This window comes from Plectropomus leopardus, chromosome 6, assembly GCF_026936395.1.
Source record: "Plectropomus leopardus strain MGB_pleo_1.0 chromosome 6, ASM2693639v1, whole genome shotgun sequence".
Taxonomy (NCBI): Eukaryota; Metazoa; Chordata; class Actinopteri; order Perciformes; family Serranidae; genus Plectropomus; species Plectropomus leopardus.
The window spans coordinates 21,415,067-21,437,300 of NC_142181.1; the positions used below are offsets into that span (position 1 = coordinate 21,415,067).

General features: G+C 42.1%; 2 protein-coding genes across 5 annotated transcripts in view; one reads left to right on the top strand and one right to left on the bottom strand.

The window, feature by feature from the left end:
• col26a1 (collagen, type XXVI, alpha 1) overlaps window positions 1–12,645 on the top strand; it is a 32,720-nt gene extending 20,075 nt beyond the window's left edge. For 2 of the 4 annotated variants that reach the window (XM_088078974.1, XM_088078972.1), the window contains 11 exons: window positions 2,990–3,051; window positions 3,168–3,294; window positions 4,226–4,330; window positions 4,454–4,582; window positions 6,519–6,611; window positions 8,111–8,163; window positions 8,252–8,314; window positions 8,836–8,871; window positions 8,946–8,990; window positions 9,061–9,145; window positions 10,042–12,645. In XM_088078974.1, coding sequence (XP_087935100.1) covers window positions 2,990–3,051; window positions 3,168–3,294; window positions 4,226–4,330; window positions 4,454–4,582; window positions 6,519–6,611; window positions 8,111–8,163; window positions 8,252–8,314; window positions 8,836–8,871; window positions 8,946–8,990; window positions 9,061–9,145; window positions 10,042–10,172 — 929 coding nt within the window. In that variant the 3' untranslated portion in view covers window positions 10,173–12,645. The remainder of the gene's footprint in view (window positions 1–2,989; window positions 3,052–3,167; window positions 3,295–4,225; window positions 4,331–4,453; window positions 4,583–6,518; window positions 6,612–8,110; window positions 8,164–8,251; window positions 8,315–8,835; window positions 8,872–8,945; window positions 8,991–9,060; window positions 9,146–10,041) is intronic. The other 2 variants (XM_088078973.1, XM_042486846.2) reach the window with 2 other exon arrangements.
• A 5,190-nt stretch (window positions 12,646–17,835) lies between these two features.
• On the bottom strand, window positions 17,836–22,029 carry LOC121943735 (alpha-(1,3)-fucosyltransferase 4-like). The gene is made up of 2 exons (XM_042487338.2): window positions 20,517–22,029; window positions 17,836–20,346 (listed from the first exon to the last, which is right to left on the bottom strand). The coding sequence occupies exon 2, from the start codon at window positions 20,269–20,271 to the stop codon at window positions 19,105–19,107; it is 1,167 nt and encodes a 388-aa protein (XP_042343272.2). The 5' UTR covers window positions 20,272–20,346; window positions 20,517–22,029; the 3' UTR covers window positions 17,836–19,104.
• Between the last annotated feature and the right edge of the window lie 205 nt (window positions 22,030–22,234).

Sequence of the window (22,234 nt, forward strand, 5' to 3'; positions counted from 1 at the left end):
TGTGCTGCTGGTTTGAAGATGTGTGTGAAGCATACATGTTTTGCAGTTTGTAGCTTCTTTGCAGCAGCATCCATGTTTGACACATCATCAACTGCCATGATTACATATGAGTCTGGACAGATATGGATGTAAACTGTAACTGCAATTTGACTGGTTGGCAGAGGCATACAACTGCAAGGCATTAATTCTAGTTTCTTTAAAAAATACTAAACACTAAAATAAAACACAAAGCTCTCCAAATGCGCTAGGTCTGGCCCTGAATCCATCTGATAGTTGTCAAGACATTTTCTAACAAACAAAAACATTAACCTTATGGTGACACCAAAAGGAAAATGAGAGGAGTGCCAAAAACATCAGGATGCATCCTCTGGGAACAATGAATGTCTTTACAAACCGCATTGCAATCCATTTAATGTCTGATCAGATAATTAAGTCTGAACCAAAGTGGTAGATCTTCTCATGATCTCGCAGACCAACACTGCCATTCCCAGAGCCGCACCGCTAGCAAACTAAATGTCATCACATCATCACAGAATAACTGTAGGAATGCATCAGATTGATGTGCTGTATAACAGAGAGTGTGTCAGAGGGTGGAGGCTTCCTCTGGGCTGATGATGAATAACTGTGGGAGAGATGAAGGCATATCATCTCATCAGTCCTCTCACACTGTGGAGCCCATGACTGCCCACAGTCTCACTGTTGTGCTGTGAGCGGCTTTGATGTCCTTGTTGTAGTTTCTGAAGAAACCTCAGCGCAGTCAGTCACAACAAACTCATGTGGGGTCATTACTGCCTCAGTGGTTCAACAGTTTCAGTATGTGGGTCGATGAATCCTGAGGAATGTGTTTTTGGGTCGAGCTGTTGATTGTTGTTTCCGTTTGTGGCTGCGCTTCGGGACGAGATTCAAGATTTTTTGAAACGAGGCATTGAGAAACCACACCCATGCAGACTGACACAGCCATGGACTGGATGTACATGACAAACACACACACACACACACACACACACACACACACACACACACACACAATCAGACACACACACAATCAGACACAGCACAGACTTTAACCCTGTCCTATTTCAGTGAAGCAGAAACCTCAGTGGCTGCCATTAGTACCCTGTGTGCTGTGGTCAGAGACGCTGATTTAGGCAAACCGGAGCTGTTTGGGTCATTTTTGTTGTTAGTTATTTATGAGCACCAGTTGTTCCTCGTTCTAGGTATTCCTGCTATGACCACAATGTGGGTGGGTCCTGTCTGTGGGACTGACAGCTGACATACCAGACATCTTATGAGCCATGGACCAGAAGACAGCTCACATTTAGAACAAATACTGGGTTTTCTATAAAAAAAACTGCTATTCTGTGTTTTGGATTTTGGATTACAGCTGGTGTAAAGGCTCCAAAATTGCAACATAGCGGAGAATGTGTGGTATCTGCGGTTTAGTGGTGGCTAGAATGGTATCATTTGTGACAGAGATCAGCGAAGTGTTCAAAACACAGTGAGGGCAACATAAAAAGTAACTTGCAAACAAATTTTTTTTTTGCAGGTGCTGAACAAAAAACACTTAATTTGTTTATTTGTCAGGATCCCCATTAGCTGTGCCCTAGAGCACAGCTAACCTTCCTGGGGTCCACATTCAAAAACATACATTAAACATTTTAGTCCACACAAAGTAAAACACTTATTACATTAAATGTGGCTGTTATTTAAAAAGGTACTTTTGAAATTACTATCACCACAAATAGCAAACATAAGACAGAGAAAAACAATATATGTGATAAGTTTATGTATGTATGAGTAAACATGTATGTGTATGTATGAATCTAAAATCTCTGTAACTCAATATAGTTCACAGCAAAACTACAGACTTCAAGATGCAGAGCATGTTACAAATATGATTTTCCAAAGTTTTTCCTTATTTGCGTTTTAAACAGTGATTTCTCTTTTAATTTGGTCAGTGACAGTGGTAAATAATTCCATGCTTTCATTGATCTACATGTAAAAATGAACATGAGAGGGCTGGAAAAATAGGCAGATAGTGCCAAATTACCCGCAAAAATGTTTGTACAGTTTCTATAAGGATAAGTGTAACATTACTGAATATTTTGCTCATTGTAAACAAATTCCTCTCAGTTCATTTTCACTTTCAATGGAGCATTATCAACAGCTATAGACCAAAAATATATTGTGTTTACTACATAAACTACATTGCCCAAGTTTATCATGAGGAGGAGACATTTCACCCAGTGGGACAGTGTGGCTTGTTGATCTGTTTTTAATAGTAAAGGACAACATGATTAAGTTGGATCAGTTTATTGTTTTTGGTCTTTTCCTGGAATTTGTTGACAGTAAAACAAATAAACAATATCACAAAACTTATCCATTGAAAATATTGTGTTTGTAAAATGTCTATAAATCACATTTTTTCTTGTTGACTGTTGAAAATAGCAGTAAATGTATGTGGATGGAGGTGTGTGTGTGTGTGTGTGTATGTTTGCACCTGTGTGTCTGAATGTGTTTGTGTTTCCATATGCTAAGCACAGTTAATGGCTTAGGTATCTGGAGGAAGATATGAGTGTGTGGGCACACAGGCCATCACGGCGAGTTGGCAGACAGACTGAAAACATGCTGAGTCAGGAGACAAGCAGGTGTGCGCCAGGCTCGTGTGTGTGTGTGTGTGTGTGTGTGTGTGTGTGTAAGAGAGTGAGAGAGGTCTGATATATTTATTCTGTGAGTGAGTGACATGATTTAGGGAGGAATACCTAATAAATTCTTGCGTCTGGTTTGATGGACATTGTTCTTGCTTATCTTGTGTATCTTGGCTAAAGTGGGATAGAAAGATCCTACTGATGGTGCCAGGATGAAAAAAGAAACAGGAATGAAAGAGGCAAGGCAGAGACAGAAGGAAAGGAAAAGACAGATGGAGAAGAAGAAGAAGCGTGTATACCCAAAAATTAAACTCATCCTGTCTGTCTGTCTTTTCTTACAGAGTGTTTGAACTGCACCAGTTTCACTGACATGAACAGCAGAATAAATTCCATTGAATCAAAGGTAACAATGATCCCTACAAGCCTACAAGTTATTTGAAAGCAAGAATTTGTGTGCATTGGTATACTTAATACACACCAGAGTGTAACCTAGTCTAAAATCTGATGCTCTTGTTTTAGATCAAGCTGTTAGAAGAGGGACGTTCATCCCTGCAGACAGGCAGCAGTCTACCAGAGGGCTCAACCGACAATGAGGTGGACGCACCCCAACCCACTCCTATCGGACCGCCATCATACCTGCCACCAGGTGTCAACAAAAACATACTTTCTGAAAGATGTAGTGGAGATCTTAAAGACCTGTTTTAAATCAAAATTTTTTAAAAAAGGCAAAACAAATATAAAATGAACACAAAAATGGCAAAAACAAAACAACGAGCACAAAATGATCCTGCTTTGTTGATATCTAAATGTCTGTATTTGAGTACAAATACAGTATGCAGTACAGTACATGCAGTTTAAATATTCAGAGATGATGAAAGGAAAAGTTCACCTTTATTTAAAGGGATCCTTTGGTGATTTTCAACCAGCTTTTTATTATAACAGTGTGGGCAGTATTTTTAAAATAATTGTGACAGACTTCCCAGCGCCTATGTCTGCCTGCTGATCTTAGACCCCTTTACTATGTGTTAAAGATATACTATGCAAGATTTTACAAAGAAAATCAATTCATGAACTCATACAGATGTTAAATTATTATAGTTGTGTGACATAATGTTAAATATGTAATTATGATAATTATAAATATAGTTTTTCTTTTTAAAAAAAATCATTTTCTTTTTTTTCACTAGACATTTCCCCACCTCAAAATAATTTTCTAAATCTGTTAATTTCCTTAAAAAACCCATGTTTTTGAAAGAAACTACACCAATTTGAAAATGTAAGAAAATAAGTAAGAAAAATGATTTCGCTCCAGCTTTCAAAGGGTCAAAGAAACAACAACAAAAAATTGAAGCAGCAGAGGCTGAGATACTTTAAACTTTGGTCCCTAGTATGTCAAGCTCCAAAAATCCCAATGGGACATTACCCATTATGAAAATTAACAGTGTCCTTTGTTTGACTCCTCCTTTGTTGAGTTTCTTTGAAACCTCATACCTAAAGTTTGTCTTTACAAGTTGAATAGCTCTTTTCTTGACGAATAACTCTACATTTGATTCTGACTGACTCTCGGGTTTTTGGAGCATCAGGAGGCAGAGGAATACCAGGGCCCATTGGACCACCAGGGCCTCCAGGTTCTGCTGGACCACCAGGTCCACCGGGAAGAGCAGGCATTCCAGGACCCATCGGTAAAATATCATCAGACCATCTAGTCTCATCTGCTCATTTATAGATGGTTTGAAAAACTTACAATTGGAAAAAGACCCTAACATGACTCATTTTTTTCCACTGTATTTCACCTTGGTGTTCAGGACCAAAGGGGGACAGAGGTGTTGCAGGAACAATAGGTCTCCCTGGCCCTCCTGGTCCACCGGGTCCCCCAGGGCGGAGCTCCTCGTCTGTCCAAGTGCGTGGTGACGTTTTTCACGTGGACAATCAAGGTGAGCAGACTGTTCCACTTCACATTCACTCTTTCACAGTAACTTAGAGCTAAATTGTCCCAGATGGCCTTAAATGAGAACATAATAGAAGTCAATCTCACACACATGGCTGAATTCTGACCCAAGAACAATCGTAAAATCATTCAAGCACTCAGTTTTTGGTTTGTCTGAATCGATGCCAAAACCACAGGTCCATTTTGATGAATCATGTGCTTCACCACTTTCAAGCACTCACATATCTCATGCATTATGTTCATCCTTTGCAATCATTGTGTCAGGCAGAACATGAACGCAGGCCAGATGGGTTTCAATGTATGGAAAATGGTTTAAAAAGGGGCACAGGTGGAAGCGTGGAGCATATTGTAGCTGTTACCAAGTGTTTAAGAGAGCAATATGTGTCTTTAGCTTTCAGCGGAGGACTCACAGTCGTAATGGAGTATTGTTTCTTTGCAGCGAAGGGCTGGCTTACATTTGGTTTAATTGTTTCCGTGTGTGTTGCTGCTGCCGAGCCACTGTTTACTGCAACCTCATTTAACACCACCACCGACAATGGAGCCAAATACTGGCGAATAAATCACAAGATTAGCTCAGGAGCTTTTTAAAACAAAGTCTAAAACTATTGGAAAAATATATTGAGGCATTTGTCATTCACCTCATCCACTTTGATACATGTTTGCTTCTTTGTCCTCTCCCAAAATGAGTATAAAACATGAAAATAAGTGATTTTTCAGTGTTTGAAACTCTAAAATCTTCATTTGTTCTGAAATACACAAATACAAAAGATCCATGTCTCACATTGAAAGCCACTGTTTCACCACAGGGAGGCAGCAGAAGCCCATGCTATAATCATTACCTCATGCAGACTGCTGGCTCCGATTAGGCTTTTGGCTGCGTCTGCCTTTCTGAGCCCAGAACTGTGTCTGCGGGTCTGGAACTATGTAGATTTGGGTCTGTGGGACCATGTAAGCTGAGGGGGGCCAACTGGCTGTAAATCAGGCCTAATTTGTTAGCTGTCAGCACAACAGTCTGCGTTTGGGGGAACAGGCCGCGGCCCGGAGCCAAAATCTGGGCTAGCTATGAACGAGGGAGGAGATAGTCTGCCACTCATGTGGAGTTTCTCGGGGAGGCAGCCAGGCTCGAGGAGACTGTAACATTAGAAAATTAGTTCCAGAGGGAAATCTGCTCCTTCTAGACCCTTTCTGTGGACTGTAGCCATAATGTAACAGCGCTGCCTCAACATGGGGGTGGGGGGGGGGCTGACTCTGAGCATATGTTAAAGTGGAAAGGAAGTAGGAAGTGTGTTGTGGTTGAAAACAACATTCATACTTACAACTTTGAAATAGCCAGCATGCTGGGAACAAGGCACGACTTCCACCTCCTGAATGAAAATCGTGTCCAGGCGTTTACTGCTCCATTAAACAGGACCTCTTTTAGATTGAGCAGCTGCTCCTGTGGATCACTGTCACACTGGATTTAATCCTCCTGTTGACTGCTGATGAAACTCTGTTGCCTGAGTGGTCGCTCTTGATGTCTTAACCAGTTGTGGCCCCAGAAATTTTTCATGCGGTTAGCTGAATTGGACCACTGAAAATCTTGGGGTGGCGCAGCATAACCAAAAGTGATAACTGAATTAAGAAAATTGGATTATGATTTTGAAATATATGGGCTTGTTATCAATATGTGAGTTAAGGAATTCCACACTGATACACTTTATTTTTTTTATTTTACAGTTAATGTTACTAATTATCTGATGTGCTTAGACTAATACTGGTACAGGTAACATTTTGAGTACGTAGTTCGTAAAGCTGACTGTCAGCTGCCGGTCACTGGCAGGCTGTCAGTAACATCTTCTGCAATAGCAGAAGATGCAACTTTTACACTCGTTATCTTTTGTGCAGAAGGTAAACTAAACTTTTTGTTTGAACTTTTTCTCCAGAGGAGATCCCGGTCCGTCCAGGCCTCCCTGCTCCTCAGATCGTGGTTGGGCCACCTGGTCCAACTGGTCCAACTGGTCCTGTTGGCCCATCAGGTATGAATATAAGCTTTTTCCTGCCACTACATCATATTGCCAGTCCAATACAGTTCATTGTGTTTGTATGGATAGATACTGATATATGCAGAGTGTGCCATGACTTCAAGCACTGCTTCAATTTAAAATAATTTTTTTAGATCCCCAAAACCCCAAAGACAGGAAACACGTTGTGCAGGAGACCACAAGACATACAGAGTTAGTGCTAGAGGGCCGCTACAAAGGCCCTTTTTTCATGCCTCCTTTGCATTGGTCCACAGAAACAAACAATGGCAGCATCTGTCCTCTCCAGTGTGTGATTTTAAATAGCATCTGGCATTGCGCAACCCAAAAAGCTGTGATGGGCGTGACGTTTACGATGCAAAAAACGTAACGTAGACATGGTTCTTTAACCGAAAACGGTGGATATCCCCCTCTGGGTGGGGAGGGAGTTGCTGCCCCAAGTGAAGGAGTTCATGTATCTCGGGGTCTTGTTCACGAGTGAGGGTAGAATGGAGCATGACATGGACAGGCGGATTGGTGCAGAGATGCGGAGCTGCGTCTGACTGTCACAGTGAATGATGGGTCCCCCAGGAGGAGCTGGAAAGTATTGCTGGGGAGAGGGACGTCTGGACTGCTTTGCTCAGCCTGCTGCCCCAGCGACCAGGCCTCAGATAAGCGGACAGCAATGGATGGATGGATGGATGGGTGTGACGTTTGAAACAACAGCATCAATATCTAGTGTGACATATAACACACGGATTGGCAGCACTTTGGGATAACATGACAGTCACGACCATTTATCGTCCCTTGTTTATGGCAACTGATCTCATCCTTTGCTTGGAGGGTAAGGAACGCTTGGACCCAATTGTTTTTCCAAATTGCGGACATTTACGATTGCTGTTCTTCTTTTTTGAGTTAGCTGCTAACTGCTTACAGCTGCTTTTTAAATCTCCCGCTGTGGGATGCACACATAGCATGCTGTCAAAATGTCACGTCCGTCTTGCCCTCTGTCCTGTTTACACAGAGACCGTTTAAGTGCTGTTACCACCTCCCGTGGTGGCTGAAAGTCAAGAAACTCTGTTCCCCCATTCTGTGGTTGTACGTTATATACATAATGGTGAGGAAACAAAGAAGTATTTTCCTGAATTTGACAACATAAATATATGAACCTTATGTAGATTCAATAAAACAGCGGTACAAGTGGATATGACTTTGTTAAATCTTATTGTTAAATCATATCAAACATTGTTCAAACTACTCAACGTTATTTGAATATATTGTATTTAATTATATATTATGTATTCATTATATTCTATTTTCAGTGAAACATTGAGAACATGGAGGTTTATTTTGAAAACCCTGACAAATCTCCCTCTCAGGACAATGTTATTTCTGAATCAAATTAAACTGTGATAAATTGGCTGAATTTAATTTTAACGTTTCAAAACAGAGCCAGTCTTAGACATTTTGATTTTAATCTGCTTCATGTGTAAATGTTTTTTTGAATGACACTGCAGGCCCTCCAGGACCGAGAGGACCCACAGGGATGCCAGGCCTGCCAGGACGAGATGTGAGTGTTTGAATCTGTTGGATCAATAAATGATATGGATGTATGACTGGTATCATTAATGCATGCCCCTCTGTTTTATTGACATCAGGGCAACGAAGGCCTCCAAGGCAAGCCTGGGGATCCTGGGCCTAAAGGAGATCCAGGGGAAAGGGTGAGGCCACTGTAAAAATCGTCCTCGTTATTGGATTAGCAGGCTGGCTGAACATGTTTGAATCTGATGAACTATCAAAATGCTTTTTGTTCTACGTTTTGTAAATGTTCCTAGCTGTCATGCAATCTTAAACACATTAAAGGTGAACAAGCTTTTCTTCAAAGACCCAATGCGAGCCGTGACTAATCCTCCTCTCTCTCCCGTCCAAGGCCAGGCCTCACTAATCAGGGCGGCCATGTCGGGTCCCCTCTTTTATCCAGCTCTCTAGTGGGCCTCTGTCTTTAAACCTGATCCCCTTCCTCTACTAGCATGATTTAAGATTGGAGATCTGGTGAAGAGGCAGATTAGCACAGAGGGGATAAAGAATGCAAGCTGGGAAGATGTGTGTGTGTGTGCGTGTGTGTGTGTGTGTGTGTGTGTGTGTGTGTGTGTGTGTGTGTGTGTGTGTGTGTGTGTGTGTGTGTGTGTGTGTGAGAGAGAGAGAGCAGGAGTCTTATATCTCTCTGTTCTTTTTCTACCAGGGGCCTCCAGGTTTAGCAGGCGAGCTGGGCCTACCTGTAAGTATGAGGTTATTGTGTTGCCTAAATCACACACACAAACACACACAGATTATTTTACTCTGTTTTCACAGGGAGCACCAGGGCCAAAAGGAGAGCCCGGAGAAGGCCTGAATGAGGTAAGCGTTATTAGTATCATTTCCTCTTAAGCTCATTTGAAACTTAACTTAACATGATGGTGCTGTTCAGGGCGAAGCTGTGCAGCAGCTCAGGGAGGCCCTGAAGATCCTGGCCGAGAGAGTCCTGATCCTGGAGCACATGATCGGTGTTCATGGTGAGGAGAAAAACACACATGGAAGAAAACGTTTTTACAGGCTTCATTTTTGGGGGAAATATGCTGATTCACTTTATGGCAGTGAGTGACATGAGAAGATTGATACCGCTCTCAAATATGTCTGTTATATATAAGGTTACAGTCAGACAATAGTACAGTTAGCTTAGCTTAGCACAAAGACTGCAAACACAGGGAATTAGCTTGCGTGGCTTTGACCAAAGGATAACAAAATCCACCTGCCAGCATCTCTTAAGCTCACTATCACAAATAAAAGCACACAGACAACAGTCGGCTCCGTTATGGTGTTGTGTGCCAAAGTATTTCTTGGCTCCAGGCTTGATTTTCTGCACCCAAGAGCATCGACACAGTTTGAACTTTAAGTTTGAGTGTCCACACACACACAAATAAAATAAATCTAGAAGAAAATATATCTGTACAACAGAGGCTACATTTTTCATACTCTGACTAATAATCCTAATGAGTGAAGGAATATTGTGAGTATTACCACAAAAACCGAAATAATCCGCTGAACCAACGTAAACTATGACCTAGAGGTTTCTGCTTCCTTTAAGAAACAGTGCAGCACACAAATGTTGTTGTTACTCTTTAGGTTTATGTACAGATGGAACGCACAATATATAATGTGCTAATTGGTGAGCTTTAGAGGTGCTGGTAGACTGATTTTCTTAACTTTAAGCTGAGACAGGCTTGTTGTTTCCACCTGTTTCCATTCTGTTGGATGTAGCTTCATATTTAACAGAGTGGTGTTGATCTTCTCTTCTAACTCTCCATCCAGAAAGCAAACAGGCATATTCACCAAAATGTCAGACTATTCATTCAAGGCTGTATCAATGAGGAGTCTTTTTTTTGGATGATTGCTTCCTGTCTCTACACAGAGACCTCTGAAGGATCTGGTTTTGGCAGCATTTTGGACCCCCTGTCGTTCTCTGCCATAAAGACGAAGCGTCTTCAGCCTGTTCCTCAAACTCCAGGACCCGGGGAGAGACAAAGACAAGTTCCCCTTTAAGAGTACAGTCTAATTATGTATGTATGTGTATAATTATGATGGATGTGGCAAATTTTGCTTGACTTGACGTAGACTTTTGTTTTTATCATGTTTCTTGAATTATGACAATTTATTTGCCATTTTTTAGCAGTAAAAACAAAGAGATGTTGAGCATTTCATTCACACGAAAGGCTTTTTTGAGCCTTTCTGACCTTGTTGCTGCATGCTCTTAGTCCACATAACCTTAGCGGCAGCACTCGTACAATGTTGTACAATGAAATATAATCTCATAAAGTGTTATGAGGGTTTTGGCATCTTTCTTTTCCTCAGATAACAGACTGCCTCGTAAACACATCAGTTTCCTTGGCTGATGTTGCAAAACTCCTCAGGCTGTGATGTGAGTTCCCGAGAGCTGGACCCAAAATATACTATTTAGTGTCAAACACATTCTTGGATCGACCTCGGGGTTCATCTCGTGTTAGCCTGTCAAACATATTTCTCCCTTTCTCTTCTCTCTGTCTCTCTCTGGTTGCTCTGCCTTGTTAAAACTGAGGTAAGACATGACGGGCTGCCAAGAATATCTGCTTAAAATAAAGTTAAGTGAAATGAATAGCATCTGGAGAGAGTGCACATCTGGAAAGCAAAATGAGGAGATGCTGAAACAGTTGAGTTTTGGCCCCAAGACCCAGACCCTGCTCGGCTCCAGTTCACCTTCACGCGACTGGCTGATGGAGCACTAAACAGGATTACATTGACTTCTTCATAAACTGCCTCAGAGATTTGTTTCCAAAATGATATGATTATTGTATAATAAGTCTCTGAGAGACCAAGCCTTTTGGTCCCATGCCTGGTACAATCATTGTCTTTTCAAATACAAGGTTCATGTGTAAAAGGAATAGGTCGACATTTTGGGATAGAAACTCATTCACTTTCTTGCTGAGTTAGATGTGAAGATTTATTAACCTCTAATGTTTGTATGCTGAATATGAAGCTGGTGCCAGTGAGCTTAGCCTTGTACAAAAACAGAAAACAGACGGAAACAGCTAACCTGGCTGCGCTCACGTCATATTGTTCAGTAACATTAGACAATTTTTGCCTCTATTTAGGTGGCAGGAGTGACAATTAGTCATCCTCAACCTTTGTTGTTTTATATTATAAAATGATGAAGACTATTGAAGAACAATTGCATACAAAATGGGATGTGAGCTCTATAGGAGAACTTTTTTCTCAACGCTTATCATTTCTTCCCCCAATATTATGTACAGATTTTTAGGCATTCTGTTATCTGAAATACTGGAACTAGTACATAGAGCTTGTTTAAGTCAGTCCCTCCATGATTTGGAGCTGTTTTAAGGAATTGTTGTGGCTTTACATTTCCTGATTTCAACAAATTATTTCAAGACAATTTTACTAAAAAATTGTATGGCATGTTGCAATCTCCATAGGTGATTTTTGCAATGAAATTGTGATGGAAAGTGAAAATTGGTCAAATATTTCTGATGCATTTGCATCTGCGATCAACTGATCAACAGCTGATTGCTGATAATTAGCTAATTCTAAGTAGTGCTGAGGGACCGTCTCCCTGAGCCACTCTCCTCCCAATCTCTCTGCCAGAGTTAACTCAGCAGCTGCTAACATCGCACACTGAGCCATTAAACAGTCCTGACAAACTCACACCAAAAGCAAAAATGACCAAACACTGTTGCTTAACACTGTTTAGCCATGTGATGCCATTTCATGCCATGTCGTGTGATGCACGGTTTTCCAATGAAATGAGATTTTAACTTCTTAAATATTTTATTTTGCATTAAAGTTGCAATGATGGACACATTTGCAAGGTTGCATGGAATTCAAAGGGAATTGGCTGAATTGTTGTGATTACAACTTTGCAACATCCTACAGAGACAGGTAAATGCAGATTTTTTTTTTCAAAGGAGCATTGCCCCTGATCCCCCTGGGTTTGCGCTGAGCCCTGACTGTTAAGACATCTGGCTCCACCCCTTGCAAAAATATGTAATACTGCAAAAGAAGCTGATGATGGATAGTTACCTGGTGTGACTTCAACTTTATAAGTGGTAAGAAAAAAAGATGCACTCCAAAATCAGAATAACAAGGTTTCATTTTAGCTTGAGACAGAGCCAGGCTGGCTGTTTACCCGTTTCCAGTCTTTATGCTAGGCTAACAGTTGCTGGAAGCACAGACATCTCATCTCACACTCAGCAAGAAAGCAAACCAAAATGTCAAACTTTACCTTCAGTTATTATTAGTGATTAACTTGTCTGTATCTGTTGTTTCTGATAAGTTGTCATATGTTATAGCGGGTTGAGTCTACTGATGTACCTTTGAATACTGTTGTGTTGTGCATGTTTCATTATCTTTTATACTAAACAATGTTCAGGTGTGCTTTGTTGTTTCATTTGCGAGACGTGGTGCTCAGCAGATATTTATCTGTGTTCATTATTGAAGTGAGATTAAAGTCACGACAACAAAGGGATTCATTTCGTTAAGTCACCACTTTATTGCACATAATTACATACACACACACACACACACACACACACACACACACACACACACACACTGTATGCCACAACCTAACAGCATGGCGAGACTGTTTACAGGCAGAAGCTTCACTGCTGCTCCTCTTCGTCTTCTTTTCATCCTTGTGTTTCGTCTCCTCTTTTCACTCCTGCTCTTTGTCCTCTCCGTGGGTGATCACATAACGCAAGCTCTGATTTACCTACAAGCAAACAGGTTAAGGCTTTCTTGCATTTAAAAAAAAAAAATCCTCAGCTCTTGTGATGTTGTCAGGTTTGCAGAGAGAGAGAGAGATCACACGTGCTATTACATCTACAGACAAATACAGAGCTGGCTTTTGCCATCTCAATTAGCTCATAAGAACGGGGAGATAAGTGCGGTTATGTATCATTGTCATATATTCCACTCTGGCCTCTTTATGCACCCTTTCATCTGTGATTTGCCTGCCTGTTTCTGTCTTGCGCCTGATGTACCCCCTCCACCTCCTCCTCCTCTGTCTGTCTCTCTCCTCTTGTTTTTCCTGTCTACTGAACAGAGACATGTTGATATGAGGCCCGCTTGCACGGCCACAAGGGAACAAGTCTCTGGTGCTTTTGATCAGCTGCAAGATCAGACATGTCCACCGCTCCCTGGTGCACACTCCAGTGACTGATCATGCAGTATAATGGGTAGGCACAGACAACCAAAGATGCACACCCACACATGTTCTCTGTGTAGATCATATAAGCATCAACACACACAAGCACACGCACGCATGTGTTGGCTCTGCTCACAGTGGGGTGGCTTGTTTGCTGGACACAAGGGAGCGAGAGAGAGATGGTGTGTGTGATTTCCCCTCTCTTGCCCTTTTTTTTTTTGCCTTTGACAGTAAGATGGATGATTGCAATCACAGGAGCCATCAGTGAGACAGAGTGGAGGTCTATGGGGCAGCGAGACACAGCCATGGGAAACCAGCCGTCGGATTACTGCACCACGCTGCCATGGGAACACCGCGCTGTTTATTTGTCTAGAGGTTTTGTTGTTTCATATGCATTTTCCTCTCTCCCTCCTCTGTGTGGCCTTTTGATGTACAAAGCTTGAAAGCTTCCTCATAAAATATGTGTAGGCAGTGAGAGAGGGACAGAGAGGGAGAGCGTTTACGTTCATAACATAGCGAGCCTACTGTAAGTCAATATGTCTCCTCAAACCAGTACAAAAGTGACAGATTTCATAGCGATTAGACTGGTCTCTTTGATCCCTTGAGAGAATGAGAGGCAGACTTTTCACTCCCCAGTCAACGGATGTTTTTAAGAGAAACATCTGTTGCTGTACAAATGAGATTACTGTGTCTCTCGCCAGGGGCCATGGGGGTTATGAATGGCACTGTTACTGAAGAGGGGGTCTGGACGAGAGCTGAGAAGGATCTTTGTAATAAGCTGGAGCTGGTAGTTAAAAGGTTTAAATCATATTAAATTGCCTCAGATTCTGGGTATTCATCAGCGCTCACCTTCAACTTGTTCAACGGTTACGCCACCGCCGGTACCTTTGAATCACTATCTCATATTGATACATCCAATATTTTACCTTGTTGCCAAGCAACAACTCACCTTATCCTCTGTAAACTTGTCAGCCTGTGACACGGGTGATATTTCATCCTGCAGGAGAGCAACAGGAAAGAAGAATTACGGTTTCCATCTCTTTGACTTTGAATTAACTGTGATCTGTATTTCACTGATCGAGATATGCCTTATCTGCATCCTGGAACTCTGGTCGTAATTTACGTTTTTATGCTGTTCAAAGTACCGTTCATAGTTATCTGAGTGATGAATTCCTGTGAGAGGCATCACAAGCCACAGAGTCGTTTCTGCGATGTCTGTGAAGAGAATCATACACTCACTCGTCCTCCCCCTCTGAGGACTCCTGCTCCTTCTGGGTCAAAGACCTTGAAGGCGCTGAGAATCGTCTCCTCGGGGTCAGTTTCTGACAAAACACAGAATAACACAGGTAGATAAACTGTTAGAGCTGTTCGACATGATGCACGCTGCACTGACTCAGTTACACATGACACTGTGTCATTACTGGATTTTATGAGTATTGTTTATTTTGGAGGATGCAAAATTTTAAAAATTTAGGGAGATTTAGTGGCATCTAGCGGTGAGGACTGCAGACTGCAACCAACTGAAACTTCTCCCAGTTAGATTTCCTTCAGTTTCCATTGTTCAGGAGGTTTTCACTGCGAGCCAGATTATCTGCAGCATTCTCTTTCTGTCCAAACCAAACAGACATTGTGATTTAAACTGGTAAAAACACTCTTGTGGCAGAGAGAGCTGCTACTTACCGTGGCTAATGCAAAAAAAGCATGGTTTGTCTGTTCTGGGCTGCTGTAGAAACATACCAGTGCACTATGCTGGACATCCTGAACGAGGACTCGCTCCCTATGTAGGCACATCAAACTGACATCAGAGAACTAGCGGCGATTAAAGCTCCCTGCTGTGTCGCCTGATGTCGCCTGTGTCTCAGTCAAATAAATGCACATAAACACACTAAACTGAAGGCCAACCAGCATGTGCATTCTGTGCAAAGACTGTGTATAAAGAAGGATGACGTGCCCCCACTTACCCCCACTATGTTGAAGTGAGGTTAAAATATCCGAGATACGGGATAGTTAGCCAGGTAGCACATTAACAACACAATTCAGTATGCGCATGTGAACAAGAACACAAACCACTAGGAAACGTTTCTGCTAAAGAGCTCAATGGCGTAAGAAAAACAAACAAGTCTTTTTCAAACTCACTCTCTCGTGACTTTAGCCCTTTGTCTACTTTCCTTACTTCAGTTTCTCTTCTCGTGCACTGAGCTGAACTACCAATAAGAGTGATTTCATTCGCCAACGGGTTCTGCCGCTGCGGATTCAACATTTTAAAGTGCAGGACACACTGCAGTGACGAGGGCCACAGACGCTCACAGGCGGCCCAGCGTTGACCATCGGCTGACCATCGGCTTGGTGTCAAAAACATGATGATTCTTATTTTCATGTGATTATACACTAAAGAAAACATACTCTTTGTATTATATTCCATCTCTGCCAATATATCCCCCCAAATCCTAAACACTGGACCTGTCATACAGAAAATGAAAACTGTGTTGCACATCAAGATAGTACTTGACTGTTTTTTCTGTGAAATGTCTGTTTTCATGCACCAGTTCCTTCTGTCCAAGACAAGTTTTTCCTTTGGGAGACAATAAAAGCAATGCTGAACTTTAAACTTGACTGAAGCATGAATAAATGATCAGTTTCACTAAAAAAATAACACAAAGCAAACTAAAACAAAAAGTTTAAATATTCATTAGGGTTCCCAGTCAGTCAAAGTTACAGTTGTAGTGTAGTATTTAAGAAAAAAGTAGTAAAACCCAAATACAACAACATTAGATTTAAATATGTGATTATTATTTTTTATGTGCTCTTGTAACTTCATTCTCAGTTGTGCACACATTAAAACATAAAACTGATAACTGATTAAGATTCAATAAAAAAAATCTTGTTTAAGACTCAAAACTCAGAGTTTAGAACCTGGTCTCGCTGCTAGCTCATCAAAAACCGACACTTGGCAAATGCCCCTTAGCGTCAGACATCGAGGCACAGAGGCTCGTGCTAGTATGTGTAGCATACTGAATGTCCAAAACCGACACAAGAGGGGTACCTAGAACATCGACGTTCGACGTTTAGAGCCACTAATGAAGGGTCAATATTTGATGAGTTGGGAATGACAATGAGACTTGAAGTGGGACCTGTCAGTCTTGACTTGGGACTTGAGTGCAAAGACTTGAGATTCATTTGTTACTTGCAAAACAATAACGTGGTCCCACCTCTGTTCTCGCCATTGCGTGGATTTTCTTGCAGTCTAATTTTTGATCGGATGAGGTCTTTAGAAACGATAAGAGGAGTTCCCTTCAACAAATATCCAGCACCTGTTCTGTCCAGAAAACTGAGGCTGCGCTGTGCATACTTCCAACAACGGAAATGATGCTGAATGAGGACATCTCAAACAAGCTTCAGGACATGCAGTGGATCTATATTTGAAAGCATAAAAAGTGATTTTACTCACAGTAACTAGATATGCCTATAACTCCCTTGTGTTCATGAATGGGATTATGACAGGGATGAGGGGTCTGGATGTTCTGGCCGTCTGAAAGCATTATTGCTGATAAACGTCAGCGGTTTCAACAGCTGTTGAGGCATCAGCTCATTATGAGGAGCAATATTATTCGCTGCCTTTGTGCCTGCAGGAAATTTCTCATTTGACAGTGTAAAGTGTTAATTCTGTGTCCGGGGCTCTAACTCAGAGGTGTAAATTTAAATGATCCACATCACAGCTTCTGATTCCTATCAAGTGACTCCTGAAGCGCACATGCTCCCCTCCTCCTCCATTCTCTTGTTTTCAAGGTTTTTCTGTCTTGTTGCTGGAGCTTAAGCTATGACTATATATAAAGGATAGTTAAACACCAGCCAAATGAGCACGGCTGTGTAAATAGCAACCTTTAATGAAACCGTAGAGGATGTGTGCACTAGTACAGCTGTGGAGCGGCACTGAAAACACCAGGTTTGAGGACTAACGACACCTTTAAGGTCATTCTGGTTGGTAATCAGTCAGTGATGTGCTCTGAGGGCTGTTTTAGGCATGCGTGGACTATAACACACACATCAACCATGCATGGTGATGAACTTACAGCAGATCAGATTCAGGGATGCTATGATTTACATCATGGCTGCATAAGACAATGAACCCCTGGGCACAGATATGCAAAGGGCCCCACCACCTCTGGAGCAAGACACACAGACTTTGATGTGGTCTTGTATCACTTTGCAGTTGGTATGCATCTTTTGGTGATTTTGTGTCTCTTTGTGGTTGTTTTCATGTCTTTTTGTAGTTCTTTGGCTCTCTTTGAAGTAATGTTCTTTCTTAAAAAGTTAATTTTGTGTCTCTTGGGGGAAATTTGGTGTCTTTTTCGTATCTCTTGTCAGTCCTTTTGTGTCCCTTTGTTTTTTTTATTGTAGTTATATTGTGTCTCTTTGTTCTTTTGCATCTCTTTATGTTAATTTTGTGTCTCCTTGTTGTTATTTCACTCTCTTGAAAGTAGTTTTTGTCTTATAAAGGTAGTTTTGTGTCTTTTAAATGTAGTTTTGTAACTTTCTGATGTAATATTGTGTCTTCTTACAGTTGTTTTGTCTTTGTCATCATTTTTGTCTTGGATGTAATTTTGAGCTTTAAAAATGTAGTTGTGTGTCTCTTTGTAGTTATTTGGGATGATCTTAGGAAATGGTTGTGTTGTCTGTTTTGGTGGGGGACAGGGGTATTTTGGGGGCTTTTCTTGTTTTTTATTGATAGTGCAGCTAGAGTCTGACAGGAAAAGGGGAGAGAGAGACGGGATGACATGCATCAAAGGGTTGGAATCAAACCCAGGCCACTGCAAATGCCACATCAATGTGGGACGCAAACTTGACCTGGTGAACTAGAGATTGCTGTGTTTTGCCTGTTTTTGTAGTTATATTGTATGTCTCTGTAGTAGTCCTCTGCATCTCTTCGTGGTCATTTTGAGTCTCCTCCTTTTCAGTAAATCGAGTGACATTTTGCAAGTGAAGGCCAAAGGAAGGATGTCCCCTGACACTCTGGGCGTCTGGGCCGTTGCTCTGTGGACCGTTCAGCAATCCTTCCATGATTTAGTGCTCAAGTACACATGCATAAGAAATAAACAGGCAGATGTTCATGTACTTTCTGGAGATGGTTTCTGTAATACCACCCTGAATCATACATACACATCTTCTTACACATTCACATACTCCTGAATATATTCATTACCTGTCCCAAACACAACACTCAGTTAACATACATGCTTTTTGGCACATTTTAATAATCTATTCAAAGCTATATTTTCTTGATGAGACAAGCTCTGATTTCCATTTCGCTCCTTTATAAAAGTGAAAAAACGTCAAACTTTATTTCACTTGCTATTGTTTGTTACTAACTTGCAGTAGATCACCATATTAAAATCATACTTACATAGTAACATAATGTTGCATGATACTGAATTTGAAAGTGAGGATTTTGAAATATTTGGCAATGATAAACGTAAAAAAAACAAAAAAAAAACTGGACTTGACTTCACATAAGTATCACACAGGAAAGCAGCATTTGTCAATATGACATACAAATTCTTCAAATGGAAAACAGTAGCCTACAGGAACAGACTCACTCAAAATCAAAATTAGTCACACATTATGACAAGTCATTTTCAATTATCATGTTATTGTATTAAAGTCATATAAATAAATCAAACAATCATAGTTGCTTATAAATAGATTTCGGTTGTAAACTTGGACAGCTGATGGACAGGGAGCCTCACTGTCACTCAGGTGCTGGGTGTGATTTTGCTGTTTTCACGAGTGAAACCATAGTGTCAAATCTTTGATCACGTCAGTCCTGCCTCTAGTCCTCCTCACCGCCTTGCAGGCCGTGCAGTAGTGTTCAGCCCAGAAAGTGGGCTGGTGCACGCTGTAGCCGCCTCTCCAGTCCAGGTGCCGCCTCAGCCGGTCCGGGTTGCGCCTCAGCATCAGCAGGTACCGAGCCAGCCCTCGCACCGTGGGGAAGTCGTCTACGTGGATGAAGGCCTCGGGGGGCAGGAAGCGCTCATAGTTCCGTCTGGACGGACCCAGGACCACCGGGATGGCCCCGGCCCGCACCGCGTTCCACAGCTTCTCCGTGATGTAGTCGGTGTACTGCGAGTTCTCCAGCGCCAGGTAGAACTGGTACCGTCCGATCAGCTGCACCAAGCTGCCGCCGCCGCTGTCCTCCGGTACCGGCCGGCCCGCGCCCCCAAACACATCCACCTGCACGTACTTACGAAGCTTGTAGTAGAAGGCCACCCGCGCATGGGACTCCGACCAGTTACTGACGACCCAGGCTAGGAGGCGGGGCCGGAGGAGGTGTGAGCGCGAGGGTGCGCGGAGCGGTTGCGCAACGCGGTTCTGGAGACTTTTGCCTTCACGGGGGACCAGATACCCGTACGGCAGGAAGATATCAGAGTCTGTCCGGTAGGTTAGTGACAGGTTGAAAACATCCTCAAAAAGCCACAGTTTGGGTGTGTGCGCGGGGGATTCATAGTTCATCCATATCCACTTTTGCGCACGTGGCCGCGGTTCCGGTGGCAAATAAGCGCTGCCTACGGCAATATCCCGGTGGTGAATGATCACAGCGTCAGCCTGCCCGTACGTGCTCTCGTCGTCAGTGAGCGTGCACCCGCTAATCTGATAGATCTCAAAGCAGTCCAGAAGTTTGCGGTACCGTCCGAACGGATGCGTCCATATGAGGAGCGTCACCGCGCTGTCCTCCTCAGAGACAAACGGTTCCTTCGTGAACGGGTCCGGTAAGTAGAGCAGGAAGACTCCTAGAAGGAACAGAAAAGCGACGGTAGCCACGCACACACACGAGCAGGTCCTTTTGAGAACAAGTGCACGGCATTTCTCCAAACCGGAGTGCCTCTCGGTGTGCCGGTGAGCTGTGATTGTGGAGCGGGCCGCTGCACTCCTCTGAGCCCCAGCTCCCATCGACGTCCTTCACTCTGCAGTGTCCCCCAAAGTCCAGACACCTCATACAGGACCAGTCCAGGAAGTAAATTACTGCTGCAGCAATATAGAACAGAAAATCTTTACAGCCTGCTGACACACCTTAATGCCCTACTTTAAACGTCATTGTCACTTCAGAGGAGATAATGAGTGCATATAAAGGTCACATTGTTTGACATGGAGTAACTACAACAAGTTTCCTCCTGCATTGTTGTCTCCTGTCCTACCTGTCATCCTCAGCGCTCGATTAAAAAACATTAGCATCTGTGCTTTAGCTCAAACATTTTGACGTGGCAGCGTTGGTCTTGGTCTGGGTTCCTGTTACCGGTGAATGGGGCTTTTGTGCGGCCTGCTGACGACTGGTCGGCCTCCCAGGCACTTTTAGGTTGGGTAAACACTTTGACTGAGGGTGCGGTGTCCTGTCGATGAAGTCAGCAGAGGTCATTTTGTAAGGCACAAGGCATATTTTTCATTAAGATTGTAAATGACTATTTGTATAAAAGCATATACTTTATAGGCCAGGGATCAAATCAGAAGTCTGTAAGGTTTGGAGAACAGGCAACACTGGAGACTGATTTAGAGTTACGGCCAATAAACTCATATCATATCATATATATTCTTAGATCCTTAGATCTAAGGGGTTGACTCTGAGTGGGCCTACCTGGCACAGCCTTGGGAGCCCAAAATGTCAGCAACCCCCCGGCCTTCAGCTGTAAAATGTCTCTAAAATAAAGCATGTACAGACCAGGCAGGGACTCAAAATGACAACAAAGAAGAGAAAAGGTCATAAAGATTTCAAAGGAACTACAAAGAGACACAATATAACTACAAAAACAGGCAAAACAACTCCAAAAGGACAAAAACAACTAAAAAGAGAAAAAAATAACCACAAGGTGACACAAAATGACTACAAAGCAGCTCAAAATTTCCTCAGAGACACAAAATTTCATTAGGGGACACATAGAAACACAAAAATGCAAAGGAATCACAAAGAAATGCAATATAACTACAAAAAACAGCCAAGCAATTACAAACTGACACCAAACAATGACAAAGACACAAAACTGCCACAAGGAGACACAAAATGACTACAGAGCGACACTAAATTAACTCAAAGAGACTCAAATGACTACGAAAAGACAAAATAACTACAAGGAGACAGATTTACAACAAAGAGACACAAAACCACAAAAAGATGCATAATGACAACAAAGAGATGCATAACCCCCACAAAGTCTGTTTATCTTTTACCCCAGAGACACAAAATTATTCAAAATAACCACAAAAGACACAAAAAACCCTACAAAGAGAGGGAGATACAAAGTGATCAAAAAGACACGACATTACCTTTGTAAGACACAAAATAACTACAGAGACCCAAATAAGTGCATAAAGAAACAAAACATTTACAAGGAGAAACAAAATGACCCAAAAAAGCACAAAATTACCCAAAAAAGCACAAAATGACCAAAAAGACAAAAATTGCACATAATTACCTGTGTAAGACACAAAATTACTTCAAAAAAAGCAACAACTACAAAGACACACAAAATTACTTTAAAGAGACACGTTTCACCAATAAGACAGAAAATTTGCTCAAAGGGATCCAAACGACTACAAGAACTAAAATAAAAAACAACCACAAGGAGACACAAAACCACAAAAGGTGCATGACAACCACTAAGAGATGTCAAACCACCTGAGTCTGTGTCTTGTAGGAGAGGTGGCGGGGCCCTTTGCATATCTGTGCCCAGGAGCCTACTGTCTTATAGTCTGTCCGTGGGTTGACTGATAAAAAAAAATCTTTTTGTGCTCAAGATGATAAACTATGTAAGCGGACCCTAAATTTTCATACATGTGTCTTTCACCACTAGGTGTCTCCCTACACAAGCACAAAGTGGGGGGTAAAGTGTCCTGAGCTGCTGAGTTGTGTAGTCACATTGGG